Source organism: Anopheles darlingi, chromosome 2 (genome assembly GCF_943734745.1).
Source record: "Anopheles darlingi chromosome 2, idAnoDarlMG_H_01, whole genome shotgun sequence".
In the NCBI taxonomy this organism is placed as follows: Eukaryota; Metazoa; Arthropoda; class Insecta; order Diptera; family Culicidae; genus Anopheles; species Anopheles darlingi.
Window position 1 is genome coordinate 71808557 of NC_064874.1, and position 25550 is coordinate 71834106.

The 25550-nt window shown below is 48.0% G+C and overlaps 4 protein-coding genes across 4 annotated transcripts in view; 2 read left to right on the forward strand and 2 right to left on the reverse strand.

The window, feature by feature from the left end:
* The window catches only part of LOC125951901 (cytochrome P450 307a1-like), a 1778-nt gene extending 1752 nt beyond the window's left edge, over nucleotides 1-26 (reverse strand). The window contains exon 1 of the mRNA XM_049681025.1: nucleotides 1-26. This exon is cut by the window's left edge and continues 482 nt beyond it. Coding sequence (XP_049536982.1) covers nucleotides 1-26 — 26 coding nt within the window.
* Nucleotides 27-10776: 10750 nt separating this feature from the next.
* LOC125959508 (adenylate cyclase type 10-like) lies at nucleotides 10777-25442 on the reverse strand. The gene is made up of 21 exons (XM_049692333.1): nucleotides 25430-25442; nucleotides 25280-25374; nucleotides 24982-25213; nucleotides 18313-18738; nucleotides 18047-18247; nucleotides 17767-17986; nucleotides 17261-17692; nucleotides 16894-17185; nucleotides 16585-16827; nucleotides 16019-16293; nucleotides 14030-14532; nucleotides 13621-13761; nucleotides 13403-13556; nucleotides 13204-13333; nucleotides 13106-13130; nucleotides 12739-13007; nucleotides 12519-12679; nucleotides 12188-12456; nucleotides 11968-12106; nucleotides 11120-11888; nucleotides 10777-11034 (listed from the first exon to the last, which is right to left on the reverse strand). The coding sequence occupies exons 1-21, from the start codon at nucleotides 25440-25442 to the stop codon at nucleotides 10777-10779; spliced, it is 5247 nt and encodes a 1748-aa protein (XP_049548290.1).
* On the forward strand, nucleotides 19411-21575 carry LOC125950383 (juvenile hormone epoxide hydrolase 1-like). Its single transcript, XM_049678327.1, has 3 exons — nucleotides 19411-19556; nucleotides 20030-20790; nucleotides 20856-21575. Exons 1-3 carry the CDS (start codon nucleotides 19411-19413, stop codon nucleotides 21497-21499), a joined length of 1551 nt encoding a protein of 516 aa, XP_049534284.1. The 3' UTR covers nucleotides 21500-21575.
* Nucleotides 23486-24961, forward strand: LOC125950385 (juvenile hormone epoxide hydrolase-like). The gene is made up of 2 exons (XM_049678328.1): nucleotides 23486-24269; nucleotides 24330-24961. Exons 1-2 carry the CDS (start codon nucleotides 23513-23515, stop codon nucleotides 24959-24961), a joined length of 1389 nt encoding a protein of 462 aa, XP_049534285.1. The 5' UTR covers nucleotides 23486-23512.
* Nucleotides 25443-25550: the final 108 nt, after the last annotated feature.

Below are 25550 nucleotides of genomic sequence, written 5' to 3' on the forward strand. Positions count from 1 at the left end.
AACAGTGAATGGCTCACACTATCCATCGTTGGGCGCACGCGGTTTTTTGATTTTCGGGTTCAAGCTTGTGATCTTGAGCAGACAGCAGATCCCGATCAGATCAGATCAGAAATCTGAATCGAAAACACTTTAAGCGACGCACGCAGAACACAACCACGGTTGATCAACGGAACACTGCACTGCAACACTTGGTTTGGGATTAACCAAAAAAAGGGCGATAGGCTGTGAAGCTGTGAAGCTGCGGTGAAAACTGCTTCAGCAGCACGAGGATCTTGCTCCCGTTCGAGGATCGTTGGACACGTCAGGGCCGCAAGCAAGTGACGAATCAGATGTGATGTCGATCTGCTCTCCGATCGCTCCTTTTATACATCCGGAGCGATCCGATCGAACGAGGATATGCAAATCAGGACGATCCAACTTGCGACAATGCTGATCGCACGGTACCGCGCACCGCACATCTACAGAGACACCGGGCACGATCTGGCGTGCCCGGTGCGTGAGCCAAATGGAATCGCGTTGACCGGAGGTATTCAATGCTCGATTACAGCGCCAGGAAGGATGCATATACACTGAATGAGTAGTGGAGGGCGATAGTGTTGGTGGTGGTGGTGATGATGATGTTTGGAACAGTTATCATCGGCTCTCAGGCTCCCGGAAATCTGACCACGACAATGGACAGCCAATCGATCGGTGGAGTAGTGGCGGTGAGAGATGATTGTGGTATCCCTTGGGCTCCGTAGCGTAGAGCCGTTTGCATGATGCATGAGTCTTGTAGTTGGATGCGGTGTGATGTGATCGACGATGAACTAAATTGGATCAACGCAGCGCGGGATCGATTTGGTTATTGGTTTGTTCCGAACTTTCTCGCTTTAATGGCCCGAGGGGAACGTGACCTGTAGGTCTCCAAAATGGGACAAAGCTCACGAGAGGAGAAATCTACGTTCGTTCCACACCGCCACCGCCACCTTCTTGTAACACAAACCGATTTATTGCCCAACATTCTTGGAAAGTAGGTCAATCGGCACGTTTGTTGTTGATATGATGATCATATCTGCCGCTCTGTAATGTCACATCTCAGATAATCATTTACGATTCGAGTCATAATTTCTTTCTTATCATAAGTGTAGCGATATTTTAGATAATTTAGTGTACCATTAGGTAGGTACTGCCAATTAACAATTGAGCGTTGATGCCACCTGCGTGTGATCACAACACTCATCAACTTCATCTTGACTGCCTTGGAGGATAGCTAATGTTGGTCTCGTTCCTTCCAGGAGTTTCCCACAAATGCTTCTCAAAATAGTCTTGTTTTCAGGGATTGGGAGTGCATTAGCCGTCGATTGCGTAATACCAACGTAATACTTTACGCAAGGTTCGCAGTACGCCCGATGAATAAACCATAAGTACTGGGACGGTCTGTGGATTGCCTAGATCTAGCAATTATAGCTCACTTGTACTAGTCAGGGTGAATAGTGAAGCAAACTGTAATACTTCTTATGTACACTCTTTACTACTGCGCTCGAAGCAACGAAAAGTTTGTTGAATTGGGATAAACCGATTTTAAGGATTCGCGTTTTAATAAGGATTTGATACGGCTTATGGATTCCGATATGTAAAACATTTCGCTCCTTTTAAAAGACTTTTTTATCCCTGATTTCGGGTTTTGTCTTTGAAATCTGTTGCTCATAATTTACAACAGGGTTATGAACACATTCTCTGTTGTTTGTGACTGATCTATCATAAATTCCGAACACTAATGAACATCCCCGAAGTTATTGGGGCTAGATACTTAAATCATCCAAACCTAACCTAACCTTAAATCATCCAAAATGATCTCGAACGATCGCAAAGTGGAACAAGAACCTTACTCATTTTGTACCTGAGCATGAAAGAACAGAATTAAAAGGAAACATAAACAGAACATCCGGCCAATCCAACCGGCAAAGCTACCAGAGCTATCACCACAATCACCAGCAACCCACAATCATCTGCCCGTTGCACATGCAAATCGAAAGTAACTGTAGTGAACTCTGGTATCCACCCCGCTGCCCTACCACCCCGGCTCCTGCTCCCGCGCCATCCCGATTTGCAATGTAAAGCAGCATTTGTTTGCGCTGCCACGTAACGGTAGTGTAGTGTTTGGAGCAGTCGCTGCTACGAAAGCTTTGTTTTGCCAACATCACCTTAGGATTGCACTCCTGGTCCGGGAGCCTTACGGTCACTCGCAAGGGGACAGAGAGAGAGAGAGCATATTTTTGGGGGAAAAATGGGGCCACAAAAGTGACCTACCATGCGCCTCCATCGACCCGATCGCGATCCACTTTCTTCCGCGTCACTACGCGTGACCGCGATCGCGATTGACCGCGATCGATTTAATGTAGTTTCCACCGTACTTTTCCAACCGAACAACAACAACAACACACACCAACCCTTTCTCCACTTCCTCGTCTTCCTCTTCTTAGGTCAGAAGAGCAGCCGCACCGTAGAACCGAATCATAGCGACTTATTAGAATTGAAATGAACGCTGGCTTCCGTATCTGATTGAACCGCTTTGTGCCCCTTTTTACCGGTCAGCACCCAGAGGCAGAGGCCAGAGCCGTTCACGGAGCGCACGTACCGGTAACCGTGATTTTCACCGCCACCACTGCACGTACCAGTTGCGCCAGGAGTTTCACTCAGCATCATCTGCCGATGCTGCCTCCAGGGGACCATTTAATTTTGGGGACACCCCTAGCGCAACCACTCCGTGACCGTGTCTAGAGCACGGTGCCGGTGAGTCGGTGGAACTGTTTTCACTTAACCTAACCTATTTGCATGTGATTCAGCCGCAGGCATCCCCTCCCCGCGGACTGGCACGGACGGTTGTGGCGTCGCAGCTGTGCAAAACAACCGCCATCCAGGACCGGAGCGTTCTGCTCTGCAGTCCCACCAACCAACAACCCGCAACGACGATGCCACCCTTGCCAGTGTGGCCATCCAACTGCAATCCGAACGCGAGAACTGCGATGATGACCGATGGATCCGAGTGTTCACCACTTGGTCCACACCTGGATCGCATAGCTGGTGTGTGTGTGTGTGTGCTGTTTGCTGTGAGGCTGTAGTACACGGTGGACCTACGGGTGGTAGTGGCCTAAGATTCGTCCATTATTAATGAGACCCACTATGAGGCTGACGTATGTGGATGCCGTGTGGATGGGCAAGGCGCAAAAGGTACGCCTCAGTTGAGCTCGACCACTACTATGATCCGTTCCGTTCCGTCCGTCGCTCACTCTCTACTTCCGCTTCCCTGGGTCCCTGGGAGAAAGTGTACCTGAGCCACGACCCAGCTCAGCGCCACTCTACACTGGACTGGTGTAAGGAGCGACCGATCGATCGATCGAACGAATGTCGAATCTCATCTGCATAAGTTCACTTCTTCGACCGAAAAACACCGGAGGGCGTCATCTGCTGCGTGTCCATGTATGTGACCTGCCCCGGGAGGAAGGTTCTGTAGGGGATGAAGCGGCTCAGAGAGCGAGGTGTACGGGGTGTGAATTTAGGACGCTGCAAGTCTCGGTTGCACCAGAGACTGGCCGCCTAGAGAACCATCGAGATCCATTGCTGCTGCTGCTGCTTGCAATCGATGCAGAAAATGTCAAGTTCTGTGGCTGCCGCTGCCTTGTTCTGGTGGGGGGCGTTTTTAGGGCGAAATCAGAAATGCTGAATATTAGCCTGCACCGCTGGGCTCACTAACCGGTACCAACATGGAACCATCGCTGCTGCTGGTGGTGGTGGTGCTGATGGTGCAGACGAGATGCGTCTGCTGTCTCCTTACCGGTGTTCACGGTTCTCGGGCTCAACATATTAATATCCAATGTATGCATCGTGAACCAGGTCGACTTCAGGTGTCGAGCTTTAAGCGGGAGTTCAGGTCACACTACAACCGATGCTGGCCAAGTGGTTCACGCAACGAGTAACGCGGGGAACGTATTTTCCCTGAGTTGTTAGTTTATGTTCCCGTTGTTCTGCTTCTTTGAATCGATCGCTAAGGAATGCTGCACTGATTAGATTCTCGTCTTCGTCATCGACCTGGTCAACTGGTGCAGCGGATAGCTCAGTGACCTACATCCCCGATGTCGGTGTCGGCGTTGTTTGCAAAGCATAAACAAGCTTCAGACCGCGCGCTCCGGCACGTCTTATCATCATGAGCGGTGGTACACTGACCCAGACTCACGATACCCGGCCACCATGTGTGTGTGTATGTGTGTCTTGATATATAATTCATGTTTCATGTGGTGGATATTTTATTTATGCGCACCGTAGCAAACAGACCGATCTTCTGTTGACCACCAACCGCGTCAACAGTGACGTCAAGTGTGGTTGCTGTAATCGGTGTTGATCGGTGGAACTGGCGCAAAGGGGCGACTTCATTGCTACGTCATTTTCTTATTTGCATGCGGTTTGTGGGCCATTTAGAAGAGATCATGTTGTACATGCTATGGAACTTGAGCATCAATAACAATCTCAGATCAGGTCAAGATGAGTAAAGATTCTGAATTTACTACGAGGAGCAATCTTCCATACCATAAGCGGAGTTTAATGGCCTTCTATGGAATATTATTACCGTTGGAATAGAGTCCTTTTACAATTGTAGACATAATTGTAAGATATTTTAAAAGAAGTAAAGATATATCTAAAAAAACAAAAAGATTTTGAACAGTACATTGCAATTCAATGATCGTCAACTCAAAGCAAATTTTGATGATGAAGTCGTCATACAAACCGCCTTAGACTTATAAAACATCGTGATATTCGGGTCCGATATGAATCGAAAGAAATTCATCTAATACATTTGTTGAAGCGAATCATTCTTAACAATGAACATAAGATAGCACTAATGAGAATCGTAAAGATTCAAGATCAAAGCATGAGGAGCCACCGAAACAGACTTCAAAAGGTAATATTCATATCAAAAGAAGATTATGCGATTATTCTGGTGGGATTGAAAGAATGAATGTATAAAAGTGCCAAATTACACCAGAACAACGCACACATCTTTGTGTTTTCGCCAAGCACTGAGAAAACTTGGATAGGAATTTTTGTATGATCCTTTTCCATTATCGAATTGCCATTTGATCTCTTCCGGACTCGCGTTGTTTGTAAAAGTGTTGTCAATGAAGGGCAAATAATTTTCCTCTCAACCCCATTAACTGATAGCATCTTAGTGGCAAAAACAACAGCATTCCGCCCTTTCCTCTCGAACGGGGGCTGCTTTTCTCCTGATGCTAATACCCTGCACCAGTTAACCGACCAACAAGTCACGTGTAAATTACCATCTTTCTCCGCCTTCCTTTTTGTGCGAAGCAAACTTTCTCCCCGGGTCGTCGCTGCATCGTCGCTCCGCACTCGAGAAACGCTAGGCGTACGTACCTTAACGGCCGGTTTCACTATTAGCCGGGAACGTAATGGCGCTTGCTGCTTGTTCTGCATAATTGTCGTCCTTTTCACCTTGAGCCGAGTCGAGGGCAGATTCGCCGTTCGTCGTTTACAGCTCGTGTGCTGCATTTGATTGAAAATGGGAGTGCCATTTCCAACCGCCTTCCTCTCACTGATTCGCCTCTCACTGGCCCTCGCTCGATCACGGTCCGGCTTACTATTCCGAGTTTGTCGATTGTCAAGATTACGGATTCGGCTGGAAATGAAAGTAGGAAATGGGGGTCGGACCGCCCAAAAGGGAATTTAATTTGTACAGGGTGCGGAAAACCGGCCAATTGTCAATTCCAATGACAATTCCAACATCACGGCTCGCGTCCCGGTCCCGCTTTCGATCCCGTTCCGAGCGATTGCGTGAGTCACGCGGCACTTACATAATGCCATGGCGTGAAGCTTCGCCGATTCGGCATCGATTGGTTACCATCACCCACATCATCCCAACGCGAAAGAAAAATCGCCCCCACCACCCCCACTGCTGAAGCGAGTGGGGGCGATCGTGGGATGCGATTTGCATCCGGTGATCGGTGATTCCGAAAAATGCCAATATAATCACGGGCACGGGCTTAGCTACAAGGCGGCAACCAGTGGCCGGGTACTGTTTAATGCAATCGGGCGTGTGTTCAGCACACGTCTGCCTAACAGGACCTGCATCCGCTTTCGTGAGGCGGGATTGGCAACGATGCAACCACCGATCAAACGAGATCATTCGGTGAGTGACAAGCCGTGATCCGTTCCGATTATCGAGTGGTCTCGCGCGACCGTCTTCAGGGGGAGGAATAGATCATTGAAACATTGGCCAAACGCGAGCATAACGGGCACCCACGACCACAAACAGTGCCGGGCGATTTGTTTGTTCTGCTCGCATAACAGTGCAAGCGTAAGTGCAGTAAGAGTAGCGGCGTTTTCTCGGATATCCTTCGCCTTCGCCACCTCAGAGAAGGAGGTACGAAGAGCGGGAAAGTGAAAGGGTACGGTTGGCGGCCGGCACCGGTTTTGGAAGCCGGTACACGATAAGCAATCGAAGCGCACTCGGAAACCGGTAATACATTTTGCATCAGCATCATCATCAATGCAAAACAGCCACACTTATTCTAAAGATGTCCCGGACATAGGGTTCCCTCCCTACTCCTACTCCCCACCCCGCTGAGAGATGAATTGGTGGCGCCGGAGGGCAGGCAGGCCGGACTCCGGTTGGGCTCCGTTAGCGCGGCTTCGTTGGGTACGAAGATTTATACAATCTAGGTATCCCGAAACCGTGGACCCGCGCCAGTTCGCATACATTTGCTGTCCGATTATACAACGATGATATTGAGCTAGGGTTAGCAAAGACAAAGCTGGCCAGCATGTGCATACTTAAGCGCCATGGTGGGCCGGTAGGGAGTGACTTCACCACTCGTCTTCACCGAACTATCCCGAACTGTCCGGAGCAGATGAAAAAAAAAATCACGTTCACATTTGCAGCCTCATTAACTAAGAGGATCGGGAGGAATGATGCAGTGACAGAAAGCTGCAGCAACTGTTGAGGAATTTCGATGTGAATTGGATAACATTTCCCTTATCAGACCAGTCTTTATTGTGGCCGTTGATCGATTCTTTGCCAAAAAAGAATTACCTTTATGGTGAAGTTAAAAACCTTTCTACTTTCTGAAGAAACCTTGTTTTATCCGATAGGTCCCAACAATATATTTTTATTACGTTGTGTTTCGCACTTTTAGACTTCAACCAACGAATCGAACAATAGTAGCTGTGGTTGCAAACGTGTGTGTGTGTTTGTTTTTGCTGGAAATACAGAGACATTTTATAACTGACATCAAATTGCATTCTCTATTACTTCTTTGCCTAATAAAGCCCCATCTATTTAGAATCTGGACACACGTTTGTAATCACTGCAGCGCCTCTAGTGATCACTTTGCAATTCTGTTGATCAAGCGTTTTAATGGTAGTAGTCTGCTTATTTAGTGGTAATTTTTTTGTCAAAATTGATCTACGCCTTCAAAAGTTATCGCCGATGGAACACGAAGGACGAAAAAAATCTGCACACTCATTATTAAAACTCGATTTGGCTGGAGAAAAACCGCGAAAGTCTTAAAATTTCCAAACTCAACTAAAAATACAATATGCAAACGTTACTAAGGGACTTTTACTTTGATTTAAGCACAACAAAACATCCAAAAAAGTGTAACAAATGCCCGATTCTGCAGACGAAATTGAATCAACAATCCTGGGATCTCTCCGTGGAATCACCCAGAAAAATTCACGACAGTCGTCATAACAGTTCGGGAAATATTTTTAAAAGAAGATTTAAGGTCGTATCATGCCAAAAAATAGTCATAGAAATAGAATAGAATCCTAGACCACAGCTTGATTGCACAAATCCGTGCTAGGAAGCTGTACGAACAACTGTTGACCGATTTTTTTTTATTTTAATTTTTCGTATTCAAATAGATCGATTTCATAGGGAAAACTATCAATCCACCAAAATGGCTCGATTTTCATTCCATCGATTTCTATTGCACAATTATCAAAAGGAAACTTAAAAAGTATGTCAGAAGTGTATAAAAACCCACTGAAATGAGGGTGATGTGCAACAAGAGGACAAATGATGTGACCTTCAGTACTGTGCAAAACATTTTGGGTGATGTCAAAGTAAAAATTAAAAAAGTAATATAAAAAACTGATGAATAATTTTCATCAATATATATTATTAAAGGCAATAAGAAAACCTATAAAATGACACCTTTATTTTCTTTACGTCAATTTATGGCTGAGATATGACCAGATTCTAAATGGATGGGGCTTTATCAGACTATTTTAGCTGCAAAATATGCTCAGCTGTAAATGGTATGATTTCGGAAAGTAAATAGACTAATTTATCTTTTTTGTACTAGCTTTTTTGGCATAATTTCAAAGGAAAAGAACATATTACAAGGCACCACTCCACATGTAATCTTAGTTCGTTCACAGCAACAATGAAGAATGTATCCAGGAAGTTAAAGTGAAAATGTGCATCTGTTTGTGCCCAAAGAGCAGCATTCCTTTTTCAGAAACAATTCATTTTTGTGTTTTAATTTTAAACTATGCTTTTTAGAGCATAGAAGTAGAAATGAGTTCTGAACCAATAGCAAGCGATTTCCGTTGGATCATATACGTGTTTTGCTACAAGGAATGTCCTCGGCTAGCTAGTGGAACAGACGATACATTATACGATGGGTTACTGCACTCCGGCAAACCAACAAACAACGCTCATTTGCAGATGCACTCAAAGGAAATGCACTGGAAGGAGGCTCGTTGCTCCATGCAGAGCATCCATTGGTTCTACTCGTTGTTGCCACGTAACCAACAACACCAAGCGACCCCCTCCCCATCCCTTTTTTATCTCACGTTTACGCACCACCACGGGACGGATGGCCATCACGGCAGTCGACGCAACAAGCAAAAACAATCGCGCTTCTTCCGCAAACAATGCGCCACTTTCTCGCAAACAGTCACCGCGCCACCACCATACGCTGCCCTGCGCTTGCGGAGCAGATGCGGGCCCTTCTCGCCCTGCGGAGCGCGTGAGCGAATGATTGGTTAGCTGATTCCGTCATCCTTGAATCGTGATCAGTTCTCGATCAGGCACATTTAAATACTAATCAAATGCAGGAACGTTTGGTTGGCGAGCGGACACGCGCACACACTTCCTTCCGTTTTGCTCCACTTTTTTTTTTGTTCTGGCCGGATGGATTATTTAATTATTTTCGCGCTTTTTGCGCTGCGTCGCTCCTGTAGCTGCTGCTGCTGCTGCTGCTACTACTGATGTCGACTAGGGTTTGTTTGCCCGTCACCAGCACTCGAGCGTGAACCGATCACGTATCCTTGAGTGAGTTATACCGGGAGTGTGCATCTAACAAGGCGCGTGCGGCTTGCTCATAGAACTAGTGCACGGTGCGATGGTCATGTGACCGTCATCAAGATCACACCCGGTACAGGCCCCGGACGTGTGCCGGATGATGCGTAAGCGGCGCGTGCTTCCGTACGCCTGTTCGTTTGTAACTTTGACCTAGAATATAGTCCCCACATTGCCCTTTGCTGCCTTCAAGGAGCCCGCTGCTACTGTTGCTGCCGTCGCTATTGCTACTGGTTATTATTCCATCTCCATCCCCAGGTTACGCACCACCATTCACTACCCCCCGAGGACCGTCTTAGGATCGGTGATCCAACCGTATCTAACCGCGCATGTGACGAGAGACGAGCCTTCCTGCCCATCCTGCTTCTACTCTTCCGTCGGACCGGTTTTTGGGTGTAATTTATGCCCCAGACCTAGACCTCTCTAGATCAGACCTAACAACGCCCAGACGAAGTACATCCGGGCGGCTGGATGACCAAGCTCCTTCCCTGTCTTACGGCGCACAGGCTACGACGCGCCCAGCAGTAGTGGAGAAGGGCAAAAATGAGAGCTGCTTTACAATTTTCAAAGTTAATATATACGCACTTTAGACCCCGCGACATGGCTGGCTGGCGGTCGCGTAATGGGAGTTGCGTGTTGTATCGATAATGGCCTGCAAGCAGGCCGGCAAAGGTAGGGAGTCTGCGTCTATGGTGCGACTCCGCGAGACGACGAAATTCCTGCGTTACGCATTGGATAGAACGCCGGCGCCGGAATCGCTGTATCTAGTTGACTTTCAGTCCCCGGCTACCCGGCGAACCCTTGGCGGCACTTGGGTGGATAGTAGTCGGCGTAGCCCTTCGCAAGTGACGCACTATTGCACCTCGAACCACGATACGCGATAAAGGGCATTGCCTACGTCATACCGTGCTCTAGGGCTGTCTAGTGCTCGTAAATCTCGCTCTCCAAGAGTCTATCATGAATGGACGCCTGCTTCTTATCGTTTGTTTTGGTAGAGGAGTGGGTGGGGAAGACGAAGACCGAAATCCATCCGTTTGTGTTACCAGGGCACACCCTCGGAAGCGCCATCCGCCTTCATCCCCCCTCCCCTTTTCGGCTGCGCGAGAGGAGTTGTTCCGCCGTCCAAGTTCCGAGTGGCTGAGCGGCGATTCAAATGTGGCAAACCAACGGGCGCGCAATCAAAATACACCATACGCATTGATAAAAATTCAAATTTGATCTCCACTTACACCACACGTTGGCACGCCGGTTCTGTTTCCTCGCTTCGGCCGCCCACCATCCAGCTCCCGGCCTCCCGCTCCTCCGAGGGACAACCGTAATCGGGATGAGCACGCCCGTACCCGCACCCAAAGCAGAACGAGCATCTTCCGGACCCACACACACACACACACAAACCCGGCCAATTGCTTATTCATTCAGCGGAACCGAGCTCTTGGCAATGGCATTGAATAAGGATAGATTCTTTCATGATTCAGTATACAGCTGGCATAATCGTACAGCTGCTCGTTACTGTGGCCGGCGCTGCTACTGTTGCGCAGCTCCAAACTGCGAACGCTGAAGCTGCGCTTCCCCTGCTTCCCGCCGCTATCGCACTCATCGTAATTTCGTTCACTTCCGGCAGCGTGATCCAACCAGAAGGTTTCCAGGGCCGCCGGTAGCTCGCGATGCCAAAACTGTAGAGCGAATGGAAGACGGTAAGGGTTGTTTAGCGGTTAATGTTTAGGCCATCACCGGTGCGGTTTCGAAAATGGTACAAACTTTTGCCGTGTGTCTGATGTGCTCGAGACAGAGCAGATCGTTCCGGGTGGTGGCACGTTTGCCGGCCTCTGCCAATCGTCGGCGCAACGCGACCATCGTTCTAGGGGCCACCACTTGCCGATAGTAGATGCACATCAGCTCGTACTTGGCGATGTGGTTCCGGCTGATGCGAAGCGCCTGTTCGATGCTCGCCAGCAGTTCCTCAATACTGCTGCGCACACGCTCGATCATCAGCGTATTGCGGGCCTCGATGTGGTAGATCAAGGTCAGTATCATGCCCTCGGCAAGACGGATAGCCGTGTGCACGTTGATGGTGGAATCGTGCGCCGACAGCACAAACCGTTCCTGCAGCAACGTGAGCCAGTTGTCGGCCGCCACCCAGGCTCCATACCGGACGCACCAGAGCCACAGATTGGCGAACAGCCGGCCGCTTGCCAGCGGATCACTCGGTGCCACGAAGCAGTCCCGGTTCTGGAAGTAGAAGTTCTCGCACGCTCGGTACGGCTCGATGCAGCAGCTCGTGTCGAGCAGCGTGTCCAGGCAGAGCGCATGGTACCAGATGTAGCCGGTCCGGTACTGATAGTGCATGATTAGCCGCTGCAGGCTGGCCAGCGTTTCCACCGTGTCGGCAATCCGACGATGCGACAACAGCAGCTCGCATAAGATCGGTATGATGTGCCATTCGTTTGCTTGATGCTGCAGCTTATCAGTGATCTGCAGCACCACCCGACCCAACTCGATCGACAAGGCCTTCTTCGACTTCAAGGTTCTGCAATCGGAGGAATAAGGTTTAGCACAAGCGGGCTAGTTTATGGAAACCGACCGGGTTTCCCATTCTGTTTACTCACTGACAGAGAAAGAGGGCCGAATAGAAGCGTACCACCGCGTGGAGGTAGTCGGCATCGACCTGGTCGATGTTGCTTGCGACAATCTCAAGCGAGCACTCTTGCATCCAGTAGATGCTCTCCGAAAACCCTACATGGTACGCTGGAATGGGACCAGAATAGAAGCGAATTACCTAGCTGCCGAGCTGCACGCATCAGGATAGTTCAATCCACCAGGCCCTACCTGTATGGAAGAGATTCGCGAAAGAGTTGACTAAAATGGTCGAATCCTTGCGGTATTGTAGCGCGTGCTCCAATCCCCAGATGGCTGCCAGTGCCGCCCGGTCCCAGTCACACAGCTTCGTGAACAGCTTATGCATTCCGTTGAAGCAACTAGCGATCTGCGATACGATGAGACAATAAAATAGGTTCCTCCTGGCGGGCATTCGTCCGCGCTCCAACAGCCGCTTTATGGAGTTCAGCAACAATGTGCTCCTGAAGCGTGCAACCACGCTGAGAAGAGAAATGGATGTTACAGTACGCTAATGCTTTGGACTATAGCTCCTCTCATTTACCGATTACGCGGAAAGCTTCTACCGAGCGTCTCTGCCGCGTGATAGTATAGCTCGAGCGAACGATCGTACTGTTCCAGACAATACTTTCCTCTCGCCTGTAGGGTGTACATTCGTCCCTTCAGATACGTCACCAGAGCAATATTCTTCGCGGTCTCGATTTGCTGCAAATATAGCATTGAACTAAGTTCCTTTGCTGACTGTCGCATTGGTGGGTCCATACCACCATAAACCGTTTCGCTTCGTCAAGGATGGAGAGCGCTTTCGGGATGTTGCTCATTTTAATGCATATGCGAGCCCACTCTAATCTAGCCTCGATGCACTTCTCCATCATGCCAGCCCCCTTGCTGTGCAGCGCTATCTCACTTAACATACTGTATAGAATCATGTTGCAGTTGCAAGAGAGAAAGTTGTACGCACCATAGCTTAGCAACGCCACCCGTCGCGTAGAGGATCGGCGTTGTTTAAGACAATCCAACCATTGAAATGAGTCTGTAACAAGCGTTGAAGTCATTTTTCATTGAAGAAAGTCATTGAATAATGAAGAAATATTTGCAGTAGCTAGGTGCAGCTACTTACAACATACTTACAGCGAGAGGAGCTCACAGAAAACCGCTGAAAAAGACCAAATAAATGGAAACAGGTATGACAAACACCGCAATATGGTCCACGGACTAGGTATCCTTACGCTGGTATTACTGTTCATCGAAGATTCGTATGCGCCACTGTAAACTGTAGTACGGCATCCACTCTGCAGTTCGTACGTTTCATCGCTCGTCATTAAATTCCGAAAAGGTCTAGCTCCACAAGAGTTACATCTATAAATTACGGAAATGAATGGCAAGTGGGCAATGGAAGTAACAAATCGGATTTGAAATAAGCAATACTTTTTCATTTCGCTTTCAATAAAAACCAGCGCATTCGTGTGGTATTGCTTTTTCTGCTCTTCCGTCACTAGATTGCAGACCGTTTGATGAAACTCCCTGGAGTTAAACTTGGAGTATCCACAAACCGCATACTTGGGTAGATCCTTGCATGTTCCTGTGAAAGAGAAATGCTATGCTAAACCATTTATCGCCCTGCATCCTGGTTCCGCGATACGAACGATCGATGTCTAGCGCCTTGCAAGCGCATTCGCCACGACGTAATCCCTCGCTATTAACATTGGTTTGCGCCAGCCGGAAGCCCTCGCTGAAGTCACCAATCGCGCACGAAAGTATTTGAAGGTCAAACAGTTTCTTCGTCGCTGCCAGAGAGGAAAGAAGCATTAGAGCAGACAGTCTAGTCGAGATCAGCAATGGAAATTTCGGGACACCCAAAATCGTCTGGGTTGCATCTGTTTGCAGATGCTCCGACGAGTGAATTTCGATCAGGAACGCGCTACTGCTGCCAACCCAAAAAACGGATCAACAAAACTAGAAGTGGAAGAGGAAATCAAAGCAGAAAACGAAAAAGAGCAAGAGATCCTTCTTCACTACCCCCCCTTCCACCAAAAGATGACCGGTTATAGTTACCGATGGCTACGTCCCATTCGCTCTCAGTTGCCATGGTGTACATGAGGCAGGCCCGCAGAAACTTTTGGCCCAAAAAGGCGGCACATTTGCATACGAGCTGTTCGAAGCCAGACAGTGAATCGTACAACATCAGATGAAAGGCATCCAGGTGGTCGGAGGTGTAGAAGCTGGTGATGTCCGCCTCGCCTGTCAGACTGGCGACGTCTACGATTCGGCTATGCTGGGTGGCCACCAGATCGCTTCGCTCTTCCGGCAACTCATCTCCCGGGTCACTGTTATCGAACGTGGTCTCGAAGAGCCGCCAGTCCGAAAGGCTCGGTCGTACCAGGGCAAAGGATTTGTCACTTGCTCGTTGCAGGAAGTGCGATTCACAGAAGACGTAACCCTCCTGCTGGGCCTCACAGTAGCCCATGCGCTTCACACGCAGGGCACCGGTCTGGCGCAGACAGAGCAGAAAGGTGTTTATCCATCCCGGGTTACCACCGCTCATCGTGTGCAGAAGCCTGTAACATGGTCATTGAAAAGAGCAGAATTAATTTATGCTGCAAATGTTAGCACAGTCGTTCTACAGGAGTTAATAAAAAAAAAAGATAGAACGATACCACATCCTATCGAGTTTCCGCCCACCCCCCCCCCCTCCTCTCTCTCTCTCTCTTTCTCTCTCTCTCTCTTTCTCTCTGTCTCTTATGTAAATCGATCAAATTCTAGTGATTGGAATAAATAGATCTGGACCGTTATATAACCATCTCGCACACCAGCTAACAATGTCACACTCAATCGACTAGTGTTAGATATTATGCAGTGCTCTATTCCAATGAACAAGTCTTATTAACCAAATTTATGTACTTTTACCAAAGAATAGATCTAGTGCTACGACTGCACAAGATGGGGTGGGACGCTTAGGATCGAAGGAATCTTAGGAACTTAGATATGCAAGCATGGCCGATCAGAAACACTTGCATCACTTATTTGCACTTGCAGATTGTGGTTACTCAACCGGGCATTGAATATCGTTGGGCCGCTTTTCCGAAGCGATTCGCTAGGTACAGTTCCGCTAGATCTGGCAGAGTTTACACCTAGCGAACTTGAATTCCACCCACCGTTCCCATGGCGCCAGATGGAGTCGAGTAGCATTAGTGTTGTTTGTACTGGTACACTGCAATCAACCCACTTTTTTTAACATTTATAAGAATGTAATAATATATATATAAGAACGGGCGAGCCGTATGTTTAATCAACCCACTTGTCATAGATCGTTGCGGATCATTGCGCCTCAACTATTGTCGATCGCAATAAATACATTTTAATGCGTTTATGGCAGTAGAAAGGGCGCTCATAACAGCGAAGATGAATAAAATTGAATCGTTGAATCGTGATGACATTGCATCATCTGCACGGTACTTTCATTTTTTTCCCAACGGTTGTTTTGCGCCCGTAAGTGGAACGAAAAATGTGAGGAAAATCTTTAGACTTAACGGTGCATGTTGAATTGCGTAAAGCCCACTGAAGGCCCCATCGTTCTACGCTGCATGTGCATCCCAAATGCAATGTGTGACCGGAGACTCGGCAAAATGGTGCCAGAAACGTAGGTGCCAGTTCTACAGCCACCGCAGCGAATCGGCTGCGGTGCCCGAAAAACCAACGTCACTCCGTCCGTCCCAGCGATGGCATCGCCGGTCGGTAGGCAGGCCTCATTCAACTTGCTAATCGATTCCTTCACGTTCCCCTTAACAGTGCGGCATGGATTGACATTCCCGAACGACCGCGTAGGATAATGAGCGGTTATAAAACATTCCGGTACCGTGATCTAAACCATCACGTGCGGTTGATCGCCTGCGCCTCTTGATCTAGAAACACGGATCGAAAGGAAAACAAAGCGGTTTCAGAACCGCTACACGTGACGTGTCGTCACCGACTGGTGTGGCCACTCCCTACTCTTACGTGCGCACACGTGCTGCCGGTCCCACCGGTCTCCTACGCGTCTCCTACCTTTCTAAGTCCAGCGGGATGGCATTTACATTCAGAAACTGACAGGCGATGGCTTTGTGTAACAGCGTCTCGATCGGAGGCAGCTTCACCTGGCACACGTGCGGGCTATCGAATACTTTAATGCGGCTCGCGCTCAACCGCTTCTGATAACCGATTGCCAGCACGCTAATGATCTGCGGCATGCGCCAAACGATGTTCAGCAGCTCGAAAGAATCGTCATCGATAAATTCGGCATCGTCGATGATGAGCACCCACATGTCCGTGCTCGGGAAAGTCTGTGGAAAATAGAAAAGTTCTGGTCAAATCTTGAAATGTTGCCTGGGACAAAAGCAATCCCATTGCAACGGTATTGCGCCTGCAGGTACGCCATATTTGGTCTTGAGGAACCGCGTGGTATAAAAGATTGTGTGCGATTTTACGGTGTGCGACCACGATCGCCAAGGCGCGATGTGGATTGATTTATGATTTTGGGGAAAACCTGATTTTCTGGCCAAGTTACCAAATATAGCGGGTATCTACCAATTGCAGTTGAAAGCCGAATAGCTGATCATTACAATGCCATTCACCTTATGGCAGAGTGCCTCAAACAACTCCTTCCTCATCGCTCGTGTTTCTTCGATGCTCATGGAACGGGTGGCTTCGGTTTGCGGGAACTTTGTCCCGACCAGCTCATTCAACAACGACAGATGCTGATCGACCTGGTGATCCCGCAGGTACTGCTTGATGCGGTTCTGTCTAGTGATGGGTGTGATTGCATCAGTAAATCCAAGCGGACGCGATATGCACAAGCTAGCAGCGGAAAATGGTACCTAAAGGGATGGGAAACGGCGACGATAATGAGGCACTGGTTGGAGAGTGCGGTACACTTTGACTACCTTAGAATCCTTTAGCTTAACGGAGAAACATAACGAACTGATATGCTTGTTACGCAGGGCAATGTAGAAGAACTCGTTCATCAGGCGCGTCTTACCCATCTGGGCCTCACCCCTTATCAGCAGACAATTCTGAACCCACTGCTCGCCGGCAGTGTGGTAAGCTGATGTATCTTGGACAGCCTGCTGAGTTAGTGCAATACCGTCATCCATCATTTCTTGAAACAGTTCCACAAACTGATCTCGATCAACGAGCGGATGATTGTACACCATCGGTTTGAGCAGTTCCTTTTCTCTAAAAAGAAATGAAAAAAAAAAAAATAATGGTACCAATCAAGCGCAGGCCCGTAATCTCCTCTCCCGTTCTTACTCGATGAACTCGCGAAACTCGTAGATGGGACCAACATTGTGCAAGCCCTTGAGCTGGATGGTGTCCTGCAGTATGAAGTGGGCCGGATCCAGCTTGCTCATCATGAAGGTCGTCTTATCGCAGGTCACCTTGTGCGGGTAGGCCATCATCAGGCGAGCCGCTTTGTTCACATCGACCCCGATTGCCGAGTATTCGCGGCGCACCGTGTGCCCGACAACGCCACAGTATGCCATGCCCGTCGTTACGCCGATGGACGCGGATAGGATCGATGGATGCCGGGAATAGCATTGCTGTATTTCACCCGCACAGTGCAGCGCTATTTGGCTATCCATCTCGTGCTTCAGCCCCCGGAGGCCAAATATGATTAGAAACATTACGTCCTTATCGAACAAAGAAAGTTTGTTCACAATTCCCTCGTATCCTTCGACAATTCTGCGAAGGACGATAAGGCATCAGGGAGGATGATTTCAGGGAGAAAGAGGCCACACAGCTGGGGAGTGTCTTACTGGCAAACGGATGCGAATATGCTCTTAATTTCGAGTATCAAACCAGCCACGTCTTTCGGTTTCAGCACAATGTTGAGAAACACGCTAACAATTTGGCGCATTTCCGTCAGCAACTCCAGTGGTTCGTTATTTTCCACGGCGTTTAGAACGGGCTTGATGAGAAACTTTTGCAGCGATGCATACACGAAACGTGTCGTCACATTCTTCAATCGTGGACGAACTATAATGAGAAATGCTTGATGAGATAACACACCAGAGATATGATAAATTTGATTCTTACTTGCTAACATTTCACTATCAATTTTGATTGCATCGTCCAGATCTAACGATTCTTCACTATCCTGGTCGTCCCTGATAATGATCTCGGCCAGGTTCAATCGTTTCGCTGAGCGCCAGTAGCTGGTAAAGCCTTTGATTTTGAAATGCATCTTATCCGGACTCTTTTGCCACACATATTCGTTATCATGAATGTAACTCCACGCTGTAACGTAATACAAAGTGGTGGCTTAAAACTGGTAGCTGAAAAACATTACCCGGGACCCTCACCGTAGTTGGTCACTATGATGTCACCGGCAAAAGATATTCGTTCGGCCAGCTTCACCTTCCATACCGGTTGTCCTACGACGATGTAGTGTGAAAAGGTGGGACATCCGACCAGAGAGAAGTGCACCTCGCCAGCCGAAATGGCAATCTTGATACGCAGCGTAACACCAACGTCCGTCTCATAGCGGCCAAAGGACGATTGCACGACAATGGCCGTGTCGATTGCTCTGTGAATGGCATCCGGCAGGGACACGGAGGAGCTGGTCTTGAACAGTACTAGTACCGCGTCACCGGAAAACTTGGCAATGTCCCCTCCGTGTCCGAGGATCTCCTGTACGATCCCACCGAGGTAGGTGTTGAGCACTTGGGACAGCTTCGAGGCACCTCCGTTTTCCGGTCGATTATACCGCTCCGACAGGTCCGTAAATCCTGGTTAATGGGTAATGTAGATTAATTATACTAATCATCATACTAGGTGCTCATGATATCGTAATGAGCGGTGAGAAAGCGAGGTGTGGGAAAAAAGTGTAAATTTTATGCTATTAGTCATGCAAACCAAAGTGGCCGTGGCCAACAACTTCCCATCAATTTAAAATCACCATCGAATGATGTCATGGAATGCGCGCAATGAGAACGCAAATCATTATGACTCGCAATTCCCTGACTATTATTTAAAATGAAAATATTACCAAAAAATGTGATTTGTATAGTTATAAGAAGATAAAAGGTCGTTAAATTATCATGATCAGCAGATTTATCGCTTTTTTCAGAATTCCATGAGAGTGTGTGCGTTATGCCGTACGTGATGTTTACGTTGGATGGTTCGAAAAGTTACCGAGGAGATTTGCAATGGAATTATTAATTTTCAATTAATAATTTTCGGCATTACATAAAAGATTTATCATTATTCCGATTCCTTTAGAGTAGTGTTAACGTGAATATGTAAAGTATAATTCATTCCCTATTTTATATTATGTTACTCATATTTACATATTTGTTGTCTCTAATCAACTAATTTTACGAATTAAAAAATGGTAATTCTTTAAAATAGTTTTAGAACAAATAAAATATAAAACATAAAGTACACCGCTAGACAATTCAATGCAATCTATCCTAGAGCACTGTTTGACCAACCCAACGACACCAACACCGCGCCATTTTCGATTCGGCGGTGTTGTGAGAAGCGTGTGTTTCGAGTGCCGCTCCAGCAAACCGAATTCTAGAACTTTATTTTCCTGTCGAAAACTGTAAGTACACCATTTCCATCGCTAATATTAACGTAAATAAGATAATGGTGCCGTTGCTTTACGTGGCCAGTTACAAAAGAACCGAAATATTCGGCGTTGCTAACGCCGGGTGCGTTTTGGTGTGCTGAACGCTCTCCGTTGCTAGCGCGCCAAAGTTGCTTTGTCATGCAGCCAAAAAATCCGTCCAAACTACGCTGTTTTTTATCATGCTCGCTATCTCAACCCGAGCTGATTTGCTTACATAACGCTTCTTTAAATTGATCAAATGCAATGCAAACGTTGAGCGTTGAACGTTGCCCCTTCAATGTCACGATGACGATTGTCGTTATTATCGTGAATCGTTTAGAGGAGCGACGACGGTGACGGTAGCGGTATTGACTGGGTGCGATACCCTCTAACCATCTAGATAAAGCTGGAAAGTTTATCATTTTCGTTTGCGGCAGCCGGCTAACGAATCTTGCCTCTTTTCACAGTCATACAATCATGGGCTTTCTGAGGCGAGTGCTGTTTGTGGTTCTATCGCTGGTGGTGGCCATCGGGTACAAACAGTACAGTGAACTGATGGCCCCTCAGCCGGTACCAGAGATCAATCTGCAGCAGTACTGGGGTCCAGGCGATGCGAAGCAGTACCGAGAGAATTCTGCCATCAAACCATTCAAGGTTTCGTACGGACCGGAGGTGATCGAGAAGCTGCGCGCCAAGCTAACGGACCTGCCTGCCTTAACGCCTCCGCTGGAAGGCACGGCATTCGAGTACGGGTTCAACAGCAATCGCTTGAAGGAGATTGTGAAGTACTGGAGCACGACGTACCTGGCCAAGTGGAGCGAACGGGAACAGTTCCTGAATCAGTTCCCGCAGTATAAAACGCAAATCCAAGGCCTGGACATTCACTATTTGCACGTGAAACCAAAGGCAGCGGGTAATGCGAAGGTCCTGCCCCTGTTGCTGCTGCACGGATGGCCTGGATCGGTGCGCGAGTTCTACGAGATAATTCCGAAGCTTACCACAAAGTCGGATGACAAGGACTTTGTGTTTGAGGTGATCGTACCGAGCCTTCCCGGCTATGGGTGGTCCCAGGGAAGCTCAAAAACCGGCCTCAGCCCATCGCAGGTCGCGGTTATCATGAAGAACCTTATGAGCCGTGTTGGATTCAAAAAGTTCTACATTCAGGGTGGTGACTGGGGTTCCTTGATCGGAAACGTCATGGCAACCCTGTTCCAGTCGGATGTGATCGGTAAGTGAACCTTTCCTCCAACCCCCTTGAGAGTGTCCACATAATTTATTTCGTTCTTCTTTTAGGCGTTCATCTTAACATGTGCTCCGTGATGTCACCGCTCTCTTGGCCGAAAACGTTCTTGGCCAGCCTGAAGCCAAGCCTGTTCATCGATGAACAGTACAACGATTTCTACTTCCCGCTCGGTAGCAAATTCTCAAACATTATCGAGGAAACGGGCTACATGCACATCCAGTCCACCAAACCGGACACGATCGGTACGGTGCTGCAAGGGAATCCGGTCGGGCTGGCCGCCTACATTCTGGAAAAGTTCTCCACCTGGACTAACCCGGCTTACCGCAACCTGGCTGACGGTGGATTGGAGAAATACTTTAAGCTCGACTCGCTGCTGGATAACGTGATGATCTACTATCTGACGGACAGCATCACTACATCGCAGCGGATCTACGCTGAAGCATTCACCAAGGCAGAGCTAGCCCGTCAGCTGGACCGCATTCCGACGAACGTACCGGCGGCTTGTGCCAAATTCCGGCATGAGCTGCTCCAGCAGATCGACTGGGTGCTTAAGGATCACTATACCAATCTGATCCAGAGCAACCACTTCGAGGACGGTGGACACTTTGCCGCGCTGCAGCTACCGAACGTGCTGTACAAAGATTTCATCCAGTTTGTTACCAAAGTACAGAACGGTGTCGGAACTGGCATCTAGTACGACCCGCGGCCAGCACCGGGATTGGTTCCTTCCTTTCAATCGAAATAAAACGGTTTTTTCTGTAACAAAATCAGTACAGCATGAGTTTCGAAGTAACCACAAGGTCACGAGATGACCTAGCTATCAAGCGCATTATCACTCTCGCAAAACAAGCCCGACGCGGCATGATGAAGCAGATTTGAACGAAGAGAACGACAGTCATTTGGGGGCAACAGTAAACAATCAGTTGCGATGGGTCTCGCTAGCCACTTTCTAGTGCTGTTCGTAGGCTGCCTCTGTTTGACCAGCTACAAGCTCTATCGTGAACATTGTAAATCGTTACACATACCGCGGCCAGATTTGCAAGAGTACTGGGGTCCAGGAGATGCCTCTTCCTACCAAGAGAACACACAGATCCGTCCGTTCAGTGTTTCGTACGAAGCGGATGTGCTTAACAATTTACGTCGGAAACTGGACAACCTTCCGTTAACGCCTCCACTTGAGAATGCTGGTCCTTTCGAGTATGGATTCAACAGTATTCGACTGAGCCAAATTGTGCATTACTGGCGCACGGATTACCTGGATCGGTGGTCCGATCGGGAAACATATTTAAATCAGTTTCCACAGTTCAAAACACAAATCCAAGGTCTCGACATGCACTTCATACACGTGCGCCCGGTTAATGTTCCGGTAGGCACGCGAGTGCTGCCCTTGCTCTTGTTACATGGATGGCCTAGTTCGGTGCGCGAGTTCTACGATCTGATCGCTTTGCTGACTGGTCCGGATATGCCGGGAGAGGGGAATTTTGTATTTGAAGTGATCGCTCCAAGTATACCCGGGTACGGATGGTCCCAGGGTAGCGCTAAAGTGGGCCTCGGTGTAAAGAAAATAGCGGTCATTATGAAAAACCTCATGACACGCCTCGGCCATCAGCGGTTTTACGTTCACGGAAGCAACTGGGGAACATTTATTGCGGACCTGATGGGTACACTATTCCAGGAGGACATTATTGGTAAGCCTATCAACTGGCACTTTCCTGGGGATCCAACATTTCATTCCTTCGAACCCGATTATTCAGGAATGCATCAATGCGGCTGCAGTGCCATTGGAACGCTTGCTTCACTAAAAACTATGATCGCAAGCCTCGCACCATCCTTTTTTGTAGAGGAACGCTACATTCCTTTTTACTATCCTCTGGGCGAGTACTGGAAGGAGATGGTATACGAGAGCGGATACATGCACATTCAGGTCACCAAACCGGACACAATCGGTGCAGCGTTGGTTGGCAATCCTGTCGGTTTAGCCGCTTACATTCTGGAAAAGTTTTCCACCTGGACCAATAAAGCGTTCCGGAGCCTTCCCGATGGAGGACTCGAACGGTATTTTACACTTGATGCACTGTTGGATAACGTGATGATCTACTACTTAACCGATTCGATTACAACGTCCCAGCGATTGTATGCGGAAGCCCTCTCGGCGAATGACCTATTTTCGGGTGAATTGGAGTATATGCCAACCACTGTTCCTACGGCCTGTGCCAAGTTCCGGTACGATGTGCTCAATACCATCGACTGGGCGCTCCAGGGTCATTATGTGAACTTGATACAGAGCAATCACTACGAAGATGGTGGACACTTTCCTGCCATGCAGCTACCAGAAACGGTTTATCGGGATATAAATCAGTTTGTGAGAAAAGTGGAACAAGAAAAGTATAGTTCCGTGAAATAAATTTAATTTTAAATAAACTGTTAAGCCCATAATGTCCATAATTTCATCGACTATAGAAAACCACAGAAGACTTACATCTAGTAACTCCATTCACAGGTCAACCATCGTCAGATCCACGAGAAACGGGAGTGCGATAAGGAGAGAGCATATCTTTGCTACCCCCGTGCAGCGTTATTACCTTCTGTTCACCACCATTTGATATGATTCCGGTGCTTTATCACAAATGACTGCCTAATCGTGATAGAGAGCAGAGTTTGGGTTTACCCCGTTCGCTACCCCTCAGCCAGTTAACCAGCAGCTGCCATGGGGATCGTACTGCGTATCGCCATCATTTTGATTGGCATTTTGCTAGCGTTTGCCTATCGAGCGATTCAGGAACTCTCTGTAACGCCACGTGTACCGAAGAATATTGAGTTTTTCGAATACTGGGGACCCACCGGCGGAGACCCGTACGGTGATGGATTGGATGTGCACCCGTTCAACATTTCCTACCCGTCCACGGTGATCGAACGGCTACGGCAACAGTTGTACGATGTACCACCATTAGCGCCCCCGCTCGAGGATACCGCATTCGACTATGGTTTCAACAGTGATCGCCTGATGGAGATTGTTAAGTACTGGCGAACGGATTATTTAGATCGCTGGGCAGAGCGTGAGGCATACCTGAATCAATTCAAGCACTACAAAACCAAAATCCAGGGGCTGGACATTCATTTCATTCGCGCTCAGTCAACAGAGGTAAGAAATCCAAAACGGATTGTCCCATTGCTGATGATGCATGGCTGGCCTGGATCGGTGCGCGAGTTCTACGATATAATCCCCAAGTTGACGGCGATGACGAACGATAAGCAGTACGTGTTCGACGTGATTGTGCCCAGTCTGCCGGGCTACGGATGGTCTCGGGCAGCGTCACGACCGGGACTAGCTCCGTCTAAAATAGCGGTAATAATGAAAAACCTGATGGCCCGTCTAGGCTACCGGCGTTTCTACATCCAAGGCGGAGATTGGGGTGCGGCTATTGGTAATCTGATGGCAATCTTGTTCGAGGACGATATTCTGGGTAAGTCTCGATTCTGGTCGTGCTTTGACCATTCATTGACTAATGTACCACTGATTCTAGGCGTCCATCTCAACATGTGCTTGGGCAGTGGAAGCCCGATGACCATTGTTAAGATGATCGTAGCTGATCTGGCACCGAAGTACTTCATAGAAGAGGAATTCATCGACTACTATCATCCCTTTTGGCCACGCAACCATCAGCTAATAGTGGAGGGTGGATACTTTAATCTGCAAGCCTCGAAACCTGACACTATCGGCATTGCTTTACAGAACAATCCGATAGGATTGCTGGCTTACATACTGGAAAAGTTCTCTACTTGGACGAATCCTGCGAATCGCAACCTTTCCGATGGTGGACTGGAGAAATATTTTTCCCTAGACGCTCTGCTGGACAATGTGATGATCTACTATCTCACCAATTCAATTACAACATCCCAGAGGCTGTATGCTGAAGCGTTCAGTATCGTGGAGCTTTCGAGAAAGTATGAATTCATCCCCACCAATGTGCCGGCCGCGTGCGCCAAATTCCGGCACGAACTCATGCAACACCCAGACTGGATACTGAAGGAGCATTTTACCAATCTACTACAAAGCAATCACTATGACGATGGTGGCCACTTTGCGGCGATGCAGCTGCCCGATGATTTGTACAACGATATAGTACAGTTTGTGAACCGTTTGTACGTGAGATAATAAATGAAGGTAAATCTTACCAGATACATCAAGAAACATCATCGCGGTCATGAACTTTGTGGGGCGATAATCGTTGGGGTTGAACAACACCTCATCCGGCACCATCGAGCTAATGACTTTCGTTTGAAACTCTTGATTCGATTTATTTAGCTTCCCGAGGATGTTCTCATACACGTTCGTTGGCATCTGATTCCACAGGTACTGGTAGAGGAAGCTGAAGCGTTCTGGAAGGTAGCGTTTCATATTTTTCTTCTGGAAAATATAAACCAAATGAAAAGAAATCGAACATCGCACAGAGCGGGCATCGCGTTTTCGTACTCCTTTCAACCGATTTCGGCATCTTGATATGAACAGCTCTTTATCAACGGCCTTCTTCAAACGAGCTGATCCGTCGTCGATCTTTGAGATGGGCACTGAAAAGAAGACAGCAATATAGTGAATTGATGATAAACTGATAAAGATAATTACTTAATTCCAACATCTTTTCGTCTTGGTGTCGAGGAATCCGCTTTGAGACGGAAATTAGTCGAAAGATTGCTAGATTCCCTCGCGAAATACAGTAACCGACGTTTCAAACTGTCTTGCCATA

Coding starts and splice junctions, on each gene's coding strand:
- LOC125959508 (XM_049692333.1), bottom strand. Junction 12,680..12,738: donor AAGCGAAACGGTTTATGGTG/GTATGGACCCAC, acceptor CTATATTTGCAG/CAAATCGAGACCGCGAAGAA. Junction 11,889..11,967: donor TCGGCCCTCTTTCTCTGTCA/GTGAGTAAACAG, acceptor CTCCGATTGCAG/AACCTTGAAGTCGAAGAAGG.
- LOC125950383 (XM_049678327.1), top strand. CDS start 19,411: ATGCAATCTATCCTAGAGCACTGTTTGACCAACCCAACGACACCAACA. Junction 19,557..20,029: donor TTATTTTCCTGTCGAAAACT/GTAAGTACACCA, acceptor CTCTTTTCACAG/TCATACAATCATGGGCTTTC. Junction 20,791..20,855: donor GTTCCAGTCGGATGTGATCG/GTAAGTGAACCT, acceptor TTCTTCTTTTAG/GCGTTCATCTTAACATGTGC.
- LOC125950385 (XM_049678328.1), top strand. CDS start 23,513: ATGGGGATCGTACTGCGTATCGCCATCATTTTGATTGGCATTTTGCTA. Junction 24,270..24,329: donor GTTCGAGGACGATATTCTGG/GTAAGTCTCGAT, acceptor CACTGATTCTAG/GCGTCCATCTCAACATGTGC.